Source organism: Emericellopsis cladophorae, assembly GCF_022114955.1.
Source record: "Emericellopsis cladophorae strain MUM 19.33 chromosome Unknown NODE_139_length_16139_cov_142_392728, whole genome shotgun sequence".
NCBI lineage: Eukaryota > Fungi > Ascomycota > Sordariomycetes > Hypocreales > Bionectriaceae > Emericellopsis > Emericellopsis cladophorae.
In genome coordinates this window covers 1-16,139 of record NW_026251064.1, presented here as the reverse complement: position 1 = coordinate 16,139, position 16,139 = coordinate 1, and the positions used below count along the sequence as shown (strand labels likewise).

Genomic DNA, 16,139 nt, shown 5'->3' with positions numbered 1-16,139 from the left:
GTCCGGAGCGTCTTGACAAGCGATCCGGGATGGTGTCAGTCTACATATGGAAAGACCTGAGTGCCTTTTCATCTTATTTTGATATATGTACGCAATATGGTCTTTTTTGAACCGAACCTGTTTACCTATATAGTTCCCTAACCCTATTTGTTTAGCCACGCTAACCCTGAGTAAGGTTTGTGGGGTAGCGGGGGCTAGAGGGAGAGTGCACCCCCAAGTAGCCAAGATTAAATATCCCACCGTAGCCAAGATAGTAGATCCGCGTACTGCCGCATCGAATCGCCTCAGGGCTGAGACAGTGACTTTCGAGCCCCTCGGATAATGGCCGTCCCCGGGCAATATCACAACTCGAGAGGACTAGACCTACGGCAACGCAGTCACAGGTGTTCGTGTTCGGCCTCGACGCTTCGCCAGCACATGGTGTGAGAGGGTGCGAGGGAAAGAGAAGGCGCATCAATATATGTAGGCGAGGCTCATGTACCTTGCTTGCAGTCAAGGGCGTGGGGACAGCCACACCACTTCCGGGATTATAGATCTCGTCGACGGGTGTCTAGACCAAACGTGACGTACAGGCGGCTTATTTGTGCCCTACATGGTGCCAATAGCTCGGATTGCCAAAACTGCCCTCAGTTGGGGGGGATCGAGGTTTCCTTCCCTGTGTTGCGATGGCTCAGCATCATCGAGTAAAGGCTAATGTTAAATATGGCACGACCAATGATAGCCTACTAGACATCTGGCACTGATATACATGCAGTTAGGCCTAGCGAATGCCGCGCATGATGTCTCTGGCCGAGGGCCCTCCCGGCGGTCAGGACGACCAGGTGCTCCAGTCCGCGTTTCAGTGACGTCGAATCCCCCCATGCCTGCAAAGTCACTTAAATCGATAGTAGCAAGTCAGTATGCATGTGCCTTGCAGAGGCCTGTGGCGAGAGGATGATAGAAGAACCGCTGCTGTCGACAGAATGGCAGTCTGCAGAGGTGAGTGGTGCACACTGTCCAGAACGTCGTAGAGCACAGCAAGACGCAGCTGCGCTAGCGGTGATGTGTCACAATCTCTGCTATAGCGCTGAGGGATCAGTCGCCTTCAGTGAAGTCTCGCGGCCGCGGCTGGAGGTTATCGAAGGCATCCCGTCGCCCCGTCTGCAGTTGGATGCATGCCGACTTCAACTTGCTCACCCCATTCCATCCTGCTAGAGGCAGCTGAAGAACATGCACGGCAGCGTCCCCTCGCCGATGAGGGTGCCGCTGGCCTTGCATACTGCCATAAGAAGCAATGGTGGGAAAGGTTCACGCCATGATGCTTCAGCACTGACTATGAATCGACACTAGATAGTTTTCAGCTCGTGCTAGAGGAAACAATGGTTCATGAACATTTCGTATCCGAACAGAAGAGGGTGGGGAGGATTCTTTCTGGGGAGTCCTTACCACGCATCGAGGAGTCCAGCATGCCCAAGGCCGTCGAATACCTCACACAGACAGTCGATGGGCGGCCACCGCGCTGCATTCTCTCCTCCGACTATTTAAACGTCGAGGAGCCCCCAGCATATCTTGCTGTATTCACCCCAGCACTCAACAAGCTTCAGCTGACCTCAGAGACTTTCGCCAAATCAACATATCCACATCATGTATCTGGGAAACGTTTTCCTCTCTTTTCTGGCCCTTGGTGGCCTTGCTGCCGGAATCCCGAGTCCCAATGGCAACAACGTCCACGACATTGAAGCCAGGGACTTGGATGGTGGCCTGCACGACATCGACCCTCGCGCAGCCGACATGGACCTGGACAAGCGCACCTACAGAACATGCTGCCCCCACGGCACCTACCTGGACGACAAGTATAGCTGTGTCTGCAAAGACAAGGGCAAGATCTTTGACCCCAAGACGGGCACCTGTGCCTGTCCCGAGGGACTGAAGTGGGATGGCCGTCAGTGCCGAGCCAGATGTGGTCGGGAAGCTTATTACGACAACGGCCAGAAGGCCTGCGTGTGTAAGAAGAAGTGCCACGTCTTCGACACTGCCACCAAGAGCTGCGCCTGTCCTGACGGCAAGACGTGGAACGGCTATAGGTGCCAGTACGACTGCGGTAAGGAAGCTTACTACAACAAGCACGAGAAAGCCTGCGTGTGTAAGAAGCAGGGTCAGGTGTTCGACCCTGCCACCAAGGGCTGCGCCTGTCCCGAGGGCAAGACTTGGAACGGCCATGAATGTAAATACGACTGCGGCAAGGAGGCTTACTACGACAAGGGCCAGAAAGCCTGCGTGTGCAAGAAGAAGAGCCAGGTTTTCGACGCTGCCACCAAGAGCTGCGCTTGCCCCGAGGGTAAGACGTGGAACGGTCACGAATGCAAATACGACTGCGGCAAGGACGCCGAGTACAACGAGCACAAGAAGGAGTGCAAGTGTAAGAACCGAGCCATGACCTACAACCCAGACAACAAGAGCTGCGCCTGCCCCCACGGCAAGATGTGGGATGGACGCGGGTGCGGGCATGGGCGTTCCCAGTGAGGGAAGCACGCCTTGGCAGTCATGGAGACAGCCGGTATCTGGGTGTGCAGAAGCGAATGGGGAGATTAACGCATTTGACACAGAGGAGATGTGTGGCACTGTTAGGGTTGTTGGTACACGTATCACGGATTGCCGTGGTCTCACTTGAGGCGCCGATCTCCTTACCAGTCTAGTTTCTAGTTTTGCTCTTGTCCTCACTCGCTCGAGTAATTAATCAATCGTCTGTTTTTATCGTCTCCATGGATATACAAATCGGGCACATTGTGACCGGGCTGCCTCTGGACAAGTACCTATTTTTGGTAACCGTCTGCATGGGGAGTGTGCGGTACTGGAGCATACCGGTCTGTGCGCACTTGTATCACGGGGGCGTCTGAGCCAGCCCAGCAGTCCATGCTCGCCTTGTCCACACTCCAGCGCATCGTCAGCTGCTTCTCGTCGGGCGACCCCGCGTTCTGCGCGCAGCGGCTCGTCCGCGGCGCCAGGATGAGCTTGGTGACCTCGAAGAGGTTGGCGGGCCTCATGGCGGGCCTGCGCCCAAAGAAGAGCTTGATAGAAAAGACGAGGGCGATAAGGGTGGAAAGGGCCGGCAAGGTGAGCAGCACGAGGATCCACGCGTCCCCCTGTACGCCGAAGCTGTTGTAGTACGAGATGGCGTCGACCTGTGCCGCCATGGGCACGGTGTCGGTCCGGAGCGTGAACGACACTATGCCTGCCGAGAGCAGCCCCTGGACGACATAGGTCAGCACGTCCTCGATCCCGGGCGCCTCGTATAGTGTGGACGTGATCCGGCTCTTGAGCAGCCAGCCCATGCTCTGGCCATTCTGCTCCGGCGGCACGAGCAGCGCCGCGATGTGCTCTGCGAGGATCATACCGGTGCTCGTGGCGTTATTATGCGGGAGGAGCGTGTTGGGGTCCGCGTCCAAGCCGCTACAGAGCCCCGCGTTATCGGCCTCGTAGGGGGCGGTCAGCGCGACGTCCGCGTCGCCGACGCGACGCCACGACACGGGTGAGAAGCGGAACGGGTCCTTCCTGACGAGATATCGCCCGGAGACGAGCGGATATAGGTCAAGGCGGGGAAACGTTCCCGACACCTTGCTTTCCAGGGCAAGCCAGTCTGTCCAGTCCATGGACGCAAAGATGACGGCAAAGTGCCCCGAGTCAAGCTTAACGGTAGCGGCGTTGGCCGGCTCGTCAATGGTCCATGTCGCAGAGGCACCCCCACCGTAGCCCTCGAGGGCCGGGTCGTCGAGCTCAAAGGTGGCGCTGTCGCCGAATCTGCTCGCCTCGAAATTCGAGATGGCGCCACTCTCGGTCGTGTACCACTGGCAGCTGATGGCGTCCTCCACAAAGGTCTGGGCGTAGGTGGTCACCTTGTCGTCGTTAGCTATGTCGCCGTAGAAGGGGGCGTAGCTGGCCACGTCATAGGGCGCGCCAAAGGCCGTCCGGTGCTGGTAGATGAGGCCGCCCCGTCTGCCGTCCGAGAACTTGGCGGCGGGTCGCGCCAGCGAGTTGTAGATGACGTCGAGCCTGTCAAACGACTCGACGGCGTCCACCTTGGGGTAGTACGTCCGCAGATTCGAGACGGCCATTGAGTTGTAGAACCCAGACAGGGACGATGACGAACCCTCTCGGTAGTACGGCAGGATTTCGCCGTCCACGGTGCGCTGGTCGAGATAGGCGCCCGTGACGTTGAGGCTGACCTTGTCGTAGGACGCGGTGGTGTAGACGCCGAACTGGGTGCTCAGTATGGCGGCGCCCACGGCGGCGTTGATGAGCACTGGGGTGTACCGGTTGGGCAGGCCGAGCAGCGAGCCGGTGAGGGCCGACCAGCTGCGGTTGAGCTTGCCTGCCGGCAGGCCGGCCTGGAGGCGAAGGGCGAGCGAGGTCCATCTCGAGGACGCCCTTGGCGGTGTCCGCCAGCCCCAGCGTCAGGACCGAGGACAGGACGGTGATGACGAACTTGAGGGCGCCAACGGTGAAGGCGCTCGGGGCGGACACAATGTGCTGGTTGAAGCCTTCGACAAGGAGGGGGTGGACGTGGAGGTACGCCAGAACGGCCGCGACAATGGCCCAGTAGACGGCGGCGTAGAGGCAGAAGAGGAGCAGTCGGAGGCGGAGGCGACCTGGGCTCGTCCAGTCGCGCTTCCTCGTGGACACTGGCCGTGCGTCGGCCGCGTCCACCTGCTGCATCATGGCCATTGTGGGTTGGGGCCTTTGCGGTGTCACTCGTGGATCAAATGCAATCGGAGAGTCGTGGTGTTGACGTCCCCAGGTCAAGTCACGAGTGGGAGATTGGATAATTTATTAAGCTCCAGTCCTTCCCGCGCCGTAGAGTCTGGACACTGCGGCTGAGACTCCAAGTCCGCAGCTGAATCGTGGCCGCCACGCCAAGGCCCGGGTGAGCCTCATCGCGAATTGGACGGCCGCAGACGGCGCGATTGTGGTCATGTGGAGCGACTATTGCTGCGTTGGAGAGTCGAGAACGACAGGCACCCACGAATTCCCGCGTTAGCGCTCTGGCATCACAGCCTAGTCGGCTTGGCGGCAGAGATCAACCGTTGATCGTCAATCGCGTCTGATGCAGTCTTGAGTCTTGACCAGGCTCTTGCGTACATGGCCAGAGCGGGAGTCGACGGGGTGTATCTCCTGGGACCGTTGGATGGAGCTGGCACCATCCAGGCGAGGGACATGAACAATTATCGTGCCACAGTTCTGAACAACGTTCAGGCGTCCGTCAGACACCGACAGCCACGCTGACCCGTGCAGAGGACATTTTTGCCACACTCGAGGGGGAGAACTCGACAAGGTCAATGAAAGTGTTGTATCAAACATCTAGGAGGCCCGCTGCCTTGTGAGCCGCCGCTCCGCTACTGCGAACGCTTCGGCGTACTTCTCATCTTCCTCGATGATATCGTCCCTGCTACATGTACCCAGGTCGCCCAAGCTGAAGCCTGCGGCGACAATTCTCCCCGACTCGTGCTCCGACGAACCGAGCATAACACCTTTACTGTACGTCGTGTCGGGAAGGAGCTGGACCTGGGTCAACGCAACGGAATCCTGACTTGCCGACTGCCGGATCCATTCGGCATCCAACCTCTGCCATTGCGCTGCCCAAATCCTTGCCTCTGGCATCTCAACCTGTCGCCTCAGCAATCGCGAACCGCCCATCCCGACTGAGCCCCCCACCGGGACCCCCGAGAGCGCCGTCACCAGCTCGGCGCCGATACCCAGCTCCACTCCGGGCTCCCGGTGGTGGAGCTGCGACAGCGACGCCCCCTCGAACTCGTAGAAACCCGTGAGGAGCCAGATCTGCGGCCTCCGGAGACCGAGTAGCGCTTTGTGCAGCACGTACCGGCTGCTCGCCACGGTGCACCACACTGCCAGTTTGGCGCGCACGTCTTGATTCTTGGCCACGACGTCCTTGAAGAATCTCGTGGAGCTGGTGACTGGCCATTAGCACTGCTCGATGGAAATCAAGTTCGGAACTGGAGACGCACTCCTTGAGCATCACGCGCCGGCCCACTCGTGCCGTAACGACCTTATTTGTCGTCCCACTGAACCGCACGCTCACCTCTCCAGCCACAGGCACCTGTAGGCCGACGACAAAATTGTCCTCGCTGGCTGTCTCGAAGGCGCAGTTGGCCGGTGTGATGTCGGTCCATTCACGGATTTGGTCCTCACTAAATGCGGCACGAGTTCAGTGGCTGCAGTACGTACTGTGTGGCGGTTCGAGAGCGTGGGAAGCTGACATACGTAATCTCAGGGGCGCGGATGTTCCGTGCCAGAAGAGGATTGGCGTAGTCCTTAAGCACAAGATGTCCTAGCGACAGCTGATCGGGGGGGTGGCCGATGCTATAGAGGTAGAAGGTTGGTTGCTCCTCAAAACCCATGGTCGCCGCTCTCTTGTGAGGCTTGAGGATTGGAAAAGAAAATGAGCAACGAGAAGCCTCTGCTTTTTCTATCTGTTGATGAAGGCTGACTTTTGTGATAGAAGCACCCGCGTCAAGCGTACGCTATTCATATGTGAAGGGGCCATGACAGTCAGCTGACAGATATCAAGCCCTTCTCTGCCGTTCTGCATGCTTCATGCAAGCCACCATGTCTTTGACGCTCCATCACCTCAGTGATATTCGTCAGCAAAGACCGCCATGCAGGTTGCAGCATGTAGTCGACTTGTCGCCCACCTTCTTCCGACGATTCCTGTCTCCTCTTGATCTAGAGAAAGTCGTAATTCACCCTGACGATGGAGTTCGATCGTATTCTCGACGTGTTTGGCGGCTGTCTATGCCCAGAGGAGTACCGCAGGAGCTTCGATGACATTGAACAGAAGATTTCGGATATGGACGCGAATTCCAACGACCACCTCCTCTTAAGAGCAGTCTTCGCTGCGATGAAGGGCAACTTCAAGGCCTCCGACGACTGCTTTCAAAAATTGCGCACTCTGGGATGCTCTGAGGTCTTTCGCGCGCGCGTTAGCCATTACGTCTTCTTCTGCAAACAGATGGCCCGACACCCGCCAGCGCTACGGTTTCGAGAGGAGATGGGCTCTTTTACAGCCATTATCAATGAAACTCGTCTGGGGATCGCGGCAGCGACGCAAGACATGCAGTCCTCTCGACAGGGCGTAGAGTTGTCGCCACTCCAAACCTTGGAGTGTGACATTCTGGAAGCATTCTGGCAAATCGGGTGTTTCTGGCCCAAACTTGGACGCATGAACCACCCATTTTACCCCGATACTGCTCTCGCTATGCGGTCAAGAGAGATCGCGAAAAGCTGTTCTTTCGACAGCCTCCGAGTCTCGGCCACTCGTGCTGGGAGGGCCGGCCTCTACGACCTCGAGAGGCATTGTCATAATCTCGCTCTCGAATGCTACTTTGGGCATCACGCGTGTGGGCGAGAAGACGCAAGAGCCGCTGCCGACAGTCTCCTGGCCAAATGCCGAGAGACCCACGATCGTGTCGGGATCGCACTGTCCTATATCCGGCGTGCAGACGCATTGCTTTCCCCGCCGTTCACAAATCCTATTGCGCTGAACTTCATCCTCGACGGGATGTTGTCCGGCTGGGACGTTCCGGATTGGGATCCGGTCGAAGCCTCTTTCCGCCTTTCGTCGAACGAGGACGCCGTCCAGCTTTATTGCAGTGCCATGAAAGAGATGGAGTATGCCGGTTCGACCCGCGGCCATGGACTTGTTCATCTCCGACTGGCTTGCATTGCCGAGTGGAAGGGGCTTCACGATGGAGAGCGAGGCCGGCCGCCATCGGGCAACCAAATCCTTGAGGAAGCTCGGCGCCATCTCGACCTGGCTCGCCACTGCTACCAGGATGATGTGACCAACAGCCAGATTGTCGCAGTCCATGGCGTGGTGCTGGATATCCTATCCTGGAAGCACCCAAACGCGCTGCAGTCCGCGCGAAGGATCGGACAGGACAGTGCCAGCCACGGCAACATGGTCGTTGCACAGTTTGCTGGCATCTTCTTGCTACGCCTCGGCCGATATTTGCATCAGGACCTGGCTGCCACCGAGACGGCTGTCATTTGCTGCCAATGTGCCCGCGAATGCTTCGGGGGTGCCGGCGAGACGTTCCTTGAGCTCCAGGCCGTGCTGTCAGAGATCACAGCTCTAGAACAAAGCTCCGAAAGGGCCGCAATCTGCTGCACGACAGCCCAAACACTTGTGAAGGCGACTCTCGAGCAGTTCGAGGGGTTCGGCGACCTTGGCAGAAAGCTGCAAGTTCAAATGCTTTTGCATGCCAGCAAAGTCATTCGGGGTGCGCTGCACGCCGACTACAAACGCCTGGAGTCCTGGAACCGCGACTTCCACAAGTACGAGTCGGATCTGGGCCTCTACAACACGATGAGAAGCGTCTTGTCGGACTCCTCCACCAGCACGGGAAGCCCCCTCGAGAACGCCGTGCGAAATGTCCAACAAGCGGACGAACTTCAAGCAAGGTACGCTCAGGTCCAGCAGTGCTACGACAGAGCCTTGGATCAGTGTGAGGTTGAAGAGGCAGAGAACTATTGGCGCGAATTCCTTTGTGAGCTTGAAAACCGAGAGGAACACCTCGCATGTTTCATGAGATTTGTGTCCCTCTGTCACTTGGGCGAGGCTGCCGCAGCCAAGGACATTCTGGAGTCCCTACTCCCGCCCGCCTACGGGGGACACGGCAAACGGAACGACTGGCAGTATACTAAGTACACATGGTCGGGGAGGAATTCTCGGTTCTTTCAGGAGGGTCTAGAGCAGGACCGGACGGCTGAGATTGAGTGGACACAATTCGAGTCCAGCCTGCAGTACGTGAACTTGGCTGCCGACTGGGAACGAGGCAAGCAGGTTCTAGAGGTCGCTGCTCGGCGCCATATCCTCCCACTCAAACCCGATAAGCAAGGCATCTTGGACTGGCAGATTGCAAGCAAGGTCGCTGCGATATACGAACACACCGGGTCTCAGATGCGTGCATTTCAGGAATACAGCGCGGCGCTGGATTCTCTGGAGCGAAGGATCATTGGACTCTCGGACACTTCTTCTCGTCAGAATGCCCGTTCGACAATCCACACGAGCCTGCTATACGAGGGACTCGCGCGGACCGCCTTGTACTTTTCCCAGCAACATGAAAGCTCTTCACCGGTGCTCGGCGCTATTCCTCCCATTCAAGGAGACGCAGACTGGAAGGCGAAAGCACTTGAATTCCTGGAGCGAGGCCGAGCAAGGGCACTGTTTGATCTCATTGTCGCCCAAAGACATCTTAGTGAGCTTGACAAGGATCTTCTTCAGCAATGGTGCGAGAAGGAGTACGCCCTACGCAAGCTCCTGGAGGCGCAGAAGGGGGTCTTATCCGCTGACGTCGATGAGTTCAAGCGAGAAGAGGCCCTCGCCCGTTCTGCGCTCGAGTCCCACGCGCCCGATATTTCCAAAGTGTTAGCCATGAACCGATTCCACCTTCCTGTCGAGGAAGTCTTTCGGCAGCTCTAACCCCGCGAGGTTGTCATTCATATCCACCTCTCTCGACATGGACTCATTCTCTTTAGCATCACACACAAGGGCATCAATCTTGTCCATCAGAGCGAAACCAGGGACATTGACGTACGGCGTTTGGCCCTCTCGTACAATCGATGCTTGAGGAGCTCGTTGGGGCCGAGGTCATCGCCAGAAGAACTCGCCACCATCTCGGCGAAGCTTGCGGACATTCTGCTCGTGCCCTGCTCGGACATACTGGAAGGCAAGGACCATGTCATCTTTGTCCGTGCCGCGGCTCTGGAGGGTTTCCCGCTTTCCGCCCTCCAGCTGCGCGGGAAGCCTTTGATGCTCACGCATGCCGTGTCCGATACCCCCAGTCTCGCTGTTCTTCATACGCTCACGCAGACAGCCAAGGACCGCGCCAAGGCGAGCAACAAGATTAGCATCATTGCCGACCCGCATCGCGACGGGACGCGAGGGGACATGGCTCTCATGGTGGGAATAGGCGCCCTGTCGCTCGCCAGCAGATACGAGACGGAAGCGCAAAATCCCCAAAGCGTATCCAGTGAGGCGTTCCGCTCTCAGTTCCAGGAGTCGCAGATTGTGCATATCAGCACCCACGGCAAGGTGTGCCTGGACGCGCCGTGGCAGTCGTCTCTAGCGCTGCAGGAAGAGTTCAAAGTCGTAGATCTCCTCCGGCTGCAATCCAAGGCCTCGCTCATCGTCTTCGCCGCCTGCGTTTCCGGGCTCGGTCGCACCACATCTGGCAACGACGTGACCGGCTTCTCGCACGCCGTGTTGCAGTCCGGCGCCAGTGCATACATTGGCGCACTGTGGTGGGTAGACGACCTGGCAACCATGGTGCTCATCTACGTCTTCCACAAGCAGCTCTGGTCGAATGGTGACGTCGTCAGTGTCGCAGAGTGCTGGCGTAGGGCGCAGGAGACGCTATACCGAGCGAATACCGCCATATTCGGTGACCTGCTCCGGGAAGTGCGTGAGTCGATCGACCAAAAGGCCGCCGAGGCGTTTAAGATACCGGACGCGAGGGGTCTCCTCGACGACGCCATCGAAGATCTGTATGATGAGGATCTCAGCCATCCTTTCTATTGGGCCCCGTTCACTATTGTTGGCTACGCTGGCCAAAGACTCAATGTGCAGTCGGCGTCGCCAGAGTCCATTATATTTCTCAATGGTCGTGAAGCGGGCGACAGAGATTGTGAGAAGGTTAGGTTGACGCCCCCGGGAGGCAGCCGTCGCAACTAAAACTGTCTTTCATTCTCGTGAATAGATGGCGATTTTAGGGGTAGTCTTGGAACAATAAAGTATGATGGCTAACTTTTACTAGATAGGAGACGGGGCTGCATTCCGACGTTGCTCCCCTTGGTAGTCTGGATGATGAATTCCAATCGAAAGTTACGCCAGCGAATTACCAGCAGCGGGAAATTACTCCTTCCTATGACGAGACCCTAGATAATCTCGGTCTTACATTGACTAGATATCCCAGCGACTGCACAATGTGAGATGAAGACGACACGTCCGCCAACTGACATGCGTAGCACATCTTCCGGAACCGTGATGTGGCGTTTTGCATGAGCAACATGCACACCAGCCACGCTGTGCGTCCTGGAGGCGATCGATACAATGGGCGATTCCATTAGGCGGGGCATCAAAAAGCCTGATCAACGGTTAACGTGCCGAAAAGGCGCAATCATTTATTAGTACTACTTGCAGCACTTAGCCAACCAATATTTCGGAAGTATCTAGACGTACTTAGTCACAAGGGCGCTCCCGAAAACTAACGAACACTATATAGCAGAAATCGTGGAGTATAATAATAAACACACATAAGGATCTATTATGCCAGGCGGTCTAGACCAAAAGAATAATTATTAGCTAACTATATAACCCGTCTTAAAATTATATCTCTCTCGCCGAAGCCCTTAAGCTATAGTATCAGTCTATTTCTAGCTCTTTGCTATCACTTATCCGCCTCCGCTCTCCTCGAGTGGCGAATTTGACCAACGAGCGGACAAGGGCTAGTTAGTGGTGTGTTTTCTTCGAAGGCATTCTAAGGTTCCTAGCCAGCACCCCAAGGAGGTAAGAGTCGTCGCTAGACGCAATCATACTAAACTCAGCATTGATTTTCAAGAGTGACAATTCACAGACTGCACACGCATCTTGAATTGTGATATCCGCAGATACGATACCCTAGCGGAAGCTTGAGCCTGGATTTTCCTGATAAGGTCTCGTGGGAACGTCATGCCCAACTTGTGGTGCTGGACCCCGCGCGGAAGCATGAGACAGGCACTATGCGGTACGTTAGAGCTTGAACTGAACGTTTCAAGACTCATTAGGGTGCATTATTGACGAATAGCTACTATAGGACCTGGTCACGACATGCGGCCTGCATTGTGCATTGTCGTTCGTCTCTGAGGCATGAGAGCTGGATTTCAGGGAGTCCGCGCAAAGGTGACTTGTAGTAGAAGGGGGGAAACGATGAGCATCACGGCGAACTTCGTACATTGCCTTGGATCAGCATTAGCGCCACCTGACATTCAAAAATCCCTTTCTTCCCCGCCACGTATTTCCGCTTTTGGTGACAGCGTTCTTGCTGACCACAGGCATGTGGCACCCTGGACGTCCCTTCTGACCACAGTTGTGTGGCCATCCACTCCTGCCTTGCTTGCTATTGACCACATATATGTGGCACGTCTTAGACCGCCACACAATTTGGGAGCCCATAGGTGCACCCGTACGGGTGCATGTAAGGCTTACGTAACGATGCACCCGGGCGGGTGCAAATAAGATTCCTATTATATCAGCCTTGCCAGGTCCCCCTGTCCGTGCTAATAAGCGGTGTAGTCGCTCATCTATAGATATTAGATACTCATGAATCGATCCATGATATCCTCTTCCGCTTAGTTACTACACGTTTTGTCGTTATCTTAGGATGAACGAACATACGCCGCAATTTCCGGATAACTATCTTCCTCCAGAAGACAGCTATAACTCACGACAGGAGCTACATACAGCGATCAATACTTAGGCATCGTAACGAGGCTATGCCTTTATTACAAGAAGGTCAAGAAAGACAAACAGCGGCAGATAACGAGTTATCTTTATATACGATCGCGGCGCAGGTCGCACCCCTGATCCTTTAACTATACGACAACGGCTTATAACTTCACGACGTACTAGCTGCCAGTTCTCCGTCATTAGAATAGGAGATATAAATCGAATTACCTGGACTCTTGCGCATCGCCTAGACCCCTAATTCGCTATCCACAACCACGAACCAAGTTATAATAGGTCTACATATCCTATTCATCGTTAACTCTCACAGGCAGATAGGTCAACTGTTCAAGACCTATCAAATACTGGAGTCGCGCCAAAAGAGATCAGGTCATACCTTCGTAACCACTTAGATACAATTGTAACTCAGTAAGACATCTATAACTATATTGCATAAGGTAAGCGAGACCTCTTAAAAGGCTAAAGTAATATATATGCTCTTACGAACGAGCTCGAAAATAAGGGCTTTTGGAACCGAATGCGGCTAGACGAGGATAACCGAGTTACCTCTGTCTTATTCGCCCATCCTAAGTCCCTAGAATACCTTAAATCCTATCCGGACTTACTTATATTAGACTGCACATATAAGACAAACAAGTACAAGATACCCCTTCTCGATATAGTTAGGGTTAACGCTTATTAGCGATCTTTCTATATCGCCTTCGCCTTCCTTAGTGGCGAGGATAAAGTCGACTATACTTAGGCACTTGATCGGCTACGGTAAATATACGAGAGCTATGGCGCGAGACTTCTATCTATTATACTTATAGATCGTTACCTTGCCTGTATAAATACAGTATCGCAATACTTCCCACAAGCGGCATCTCTTTTATACCTCTGGCATACAAATAAGGCTATTACTCGTTACTACCTCGCAAGCTTCACCCGTGGCGATAACGATCAGCCTCAAGCTTAAGGCCTTAAGAAGTAGCAAGAGTTCTATTAGCATTAGCATTAGATTATAGCTTCAAGTACTAAGGATATATTTAAAGATAATCTTAATAAGCTTAAATAGCGCTACGTCCTAGTCTATCTTAGAGAGGTTAGTTATATTATAGAGACCTGGCTTAATCTCTATAAAGAGAGGCTTATGAAAGCTTAGGTTAATAGATACCCTTACTTCGGCAATATTGTCACCTCCCGGAGTAAGGGTATCCACGAGCTTATCAAGCAACATCTAAAGACCAGTTAATTAGACCTCTTCGAGGCCTAGAGGTCTATTAAGCGTGCGTTACTCAATCAGATCGCCGAGCTACACGCGAATCAGGCTAAACAGAGGATACGCACGCCTCTTGAGCTAACTAAGCCGCTATACGCTAATATACGTAGATAGGTATCTCACGAAGCGCTACGTAGAGTCGAAGAGTAACGGAAACGATCCCTTAATAATATTCTCCCTAGTTATATAGGAGTATTTAAGTTATCGAACGGTCTTCCATACGCTCATACGCTCCAAACTCTTCGTTAACAGGAGATACCTCTTCGATTACGGCACTTCTATACGCATTAGTACCTTCATCGCGAGGGATCTCCTCACTTACTAATAGAGCCACGCCGGCTATTCGACCGGGTTATAGCTAGCTCAACATTACCAAGAACAAGCACTCGGCGTAAACCCTACGTATTTAAGGCTATTAAGCAAGCGTCATAAACAAAAAAAAGGACCAAAGTAAAGCCAATATACATAAGATACAATCAGCAAGGCCACATAAGAAGCTCAAAGGCGTGTACGTTACGATATACGGATCTCATACCATTATCAACCGCAACGCTATCTTAAGAGACTTCAGCTTTAGCTTCAGCTCGGCCGCCGGAACTAATATCAGTGTTAACACTAGCGCTAGAACTACCCTCAGTACCAGCGGTGGCACTGGATCATAATCCACTTATATCGCCGGCGCCGGCGCCGGCAATAGGTTCAACTATACAGCCAGTAATGCCGCCAGATTCGCTCCTAGCTGCGCAGCTACAGCCACTCTCACCGAGTGTCGTTTTACTATCCTCATCACCAGCGCCGAGGCCAGAGCTAGAGCCGGAGGTACCGCACTATCACCCTTGTGCTATATATTAACGATATATTACAGCGCGAGAGGCTTGGTACAAGACGCTACCTCGAGGTGATTTAAAGACAAACCAGCAATATCGAAATACAATAGGACTACCTCAGCGATATAGCAAGAAGGACTATAACTAGTGTTTAGATTATAAGCAAATAGGCACACGATACACAGAGAAGAGACCTATCCGGGACTAGACTAAAGAGGAACAGATGGCATATCTAGATTAGACTATAGCAGAGGAAGCCCGGGTTAAAGCGCAGGTTGAAGCTTAGATAGCAGAAGAGATAGCTACTGGGCGGTTTTCACGTAGACGAGGTATAAAGGATGTCTAGGAGGTAGCTGAGAGAGATAGCGAAGAGCAACAGGCATTATATAGAGGCACCTAAAGAATATAGTCGAGTGTATATATAAGTAAAAGACTATAAGGCAGTTGATGTTATTATGGGACTAAGTAGCTATCTAGCCTCGTAGCGTAGCCGATTTACACGGAGGCGAGGCTTTTATAGCTTACACGCGCTGCATGAGGCGCATCACGTGACACTTATTTGCACCCGCCCGGGTGCACCGTTACGTAAGCCTTACATGCACCCGTACGGGTGCACCTATGGGCTCCCACACAATTTGATTTCATTGGCTAAGCAGCTTTGCCCTGGCTTGAAGTTTGGGCTTCCGGCCACGGACTGTGGCATCCCATCACATTGGTCGATGGACGTGTTCAGGGGCGTAGCCTGGCTAACTCGTTTTAGAATTTGAGCCTTCTCCTGATTTGTCCGACGGGTTGGTCCGTCAGATTAGTTCCGTCGCCCGGCAGCATCTCAGGCCCGCTTGACGTTGGCTGCATGGCTGCAGTTCACTAGGCCGATGATATATCGTTGACCGAAAGCGAGATCATCATGTTCACGGGGAAAGAAATTACCAGGTACCTCTATGCGTACAAATATGAGAGTTTGTTCGTCCTCTGCTCGAAGAAAAGTCAAACACTGCAGTCTACACCTTCAACGTTGACTGTTCCGATCGCAAAGATTTGCCTCTGCCTCATCACAATATGCCCAACAAGCCAAAAGGGGAATCAGTTTCTCCCAGGTCACCAGACCGAGCCGGAGAGTCATTGACTTCTTCGCGAATTGCTCCGGAAATGCAGCCTGCTCTTGACAGTGGATGCTATGCAAGCGAACTCCAGGGAGGCTACAAGTACGACTGGAATGATCCTGACTTAGTCAATGTATGAGTGCACGTAAACTACATGCCCAAGCTAATCTTTATAGAAACTCATGCTGGATATGGAGAACAATGAAGGCGAGCTCGAGCGCCAAAGTTCAGATGATTCAGGCACGGGAAATATGGATTTTTTGAGTCCACTGGGCCCTGACCAGTTAAGAAGCTTGGGGTTTCTGTCCTCTGGCCTAGGGGCGGCAACTGAGTCGGCCGTTCATTCTCGCTGCGAGTTTCCAAGGGGATCTCGCTAGAATATCGAGATGAGGTTGGATCAGCCATCGCTGGCCGCGTTCTTCCAGTTTACCACGAGAGAAAGAGACTAGATTCGA

At 54.0% G+C, this 16,139-nt stretch overlaps 4 protein-coding genes across 4 annotated transcripts; 2 read left to right on the top strand and 2 right to left on the bottom strand.

Moving 5' to 3' along the window:
- Positions 1–1,623: 1,623 nt before the first annotated feature.
- J7T54_002882 (uncharacterized protein) lies at positions 1,624–2,502 on the top strand (the record flags this gene model as incomplete). Its single annotated transcript, XM_051510620.1, has 1 exon — positions 1,624–2,502. One exon carries the CDS (start codon positions 1,624–1,626, stop codon positions 2,500–2,502), a length of 879 nt encoding a protein of 292 aa, XP_051358501.1.
- Positions 2,503–2,792: 290 nt separating this feature from the next.
- On the bottom strand, positions 2,793–4,701 carry J7T54_002881 (uncharacterized protein; the record flags this gene model as incomplete). The annotated part of the gene is made up of 2 exons (XM_051510618.1): positions 2,793–4,404; positions 4,463–4,701. The coding sequence occupies 2 exons, from the start codon at positions 4,699–4,701 to the stop codon at positions 2,793–2,795; spliced, it is 1,851 nt and encodes a 616-aa protein (XP_051358500.1).
- Positions 4,702–5,334: 633 nt separating this feature from the next.
- Positions 5,335–6,392, bottom strand: J7T54_002880 (uncharacterized protein; the record flags this gene model as incomplete). Its single annotated transcript, XM_051510617.1, has 3 exons — positions 5,335–5,941; positions 6,000–6,182; positions 6,256–6,392. The coding sequence occupies 3 exons, from the start codon at positions 6,390–6,392 to the stop codon at positions 5,335–5,337; spliced, it is 927 nt and encodes a 308-aa protein (XP_051358499.1).
- A 353-nt stretch (positions 6,393–6,745) lies between these two features.
- J7T54_002879 (uncharacterized protein) lies at positions 6,746–10,726 on the top strand (the record flags this gene model as incomplete). Its single annotated transcript, XM_051510616.1, has 2 exons — positions 6,746–9,418; positions 9,545–10,726. 2 exons carry the CDS (start codon positions 6,746–6,748, stop codon positions 10,724–10,726), a joined length of 3,855 nt encoding a protein of 1,284 aa, XP_051358498.1.
- Positions 10,727–16,139: the final 5,413 nt, after the last annotated feature.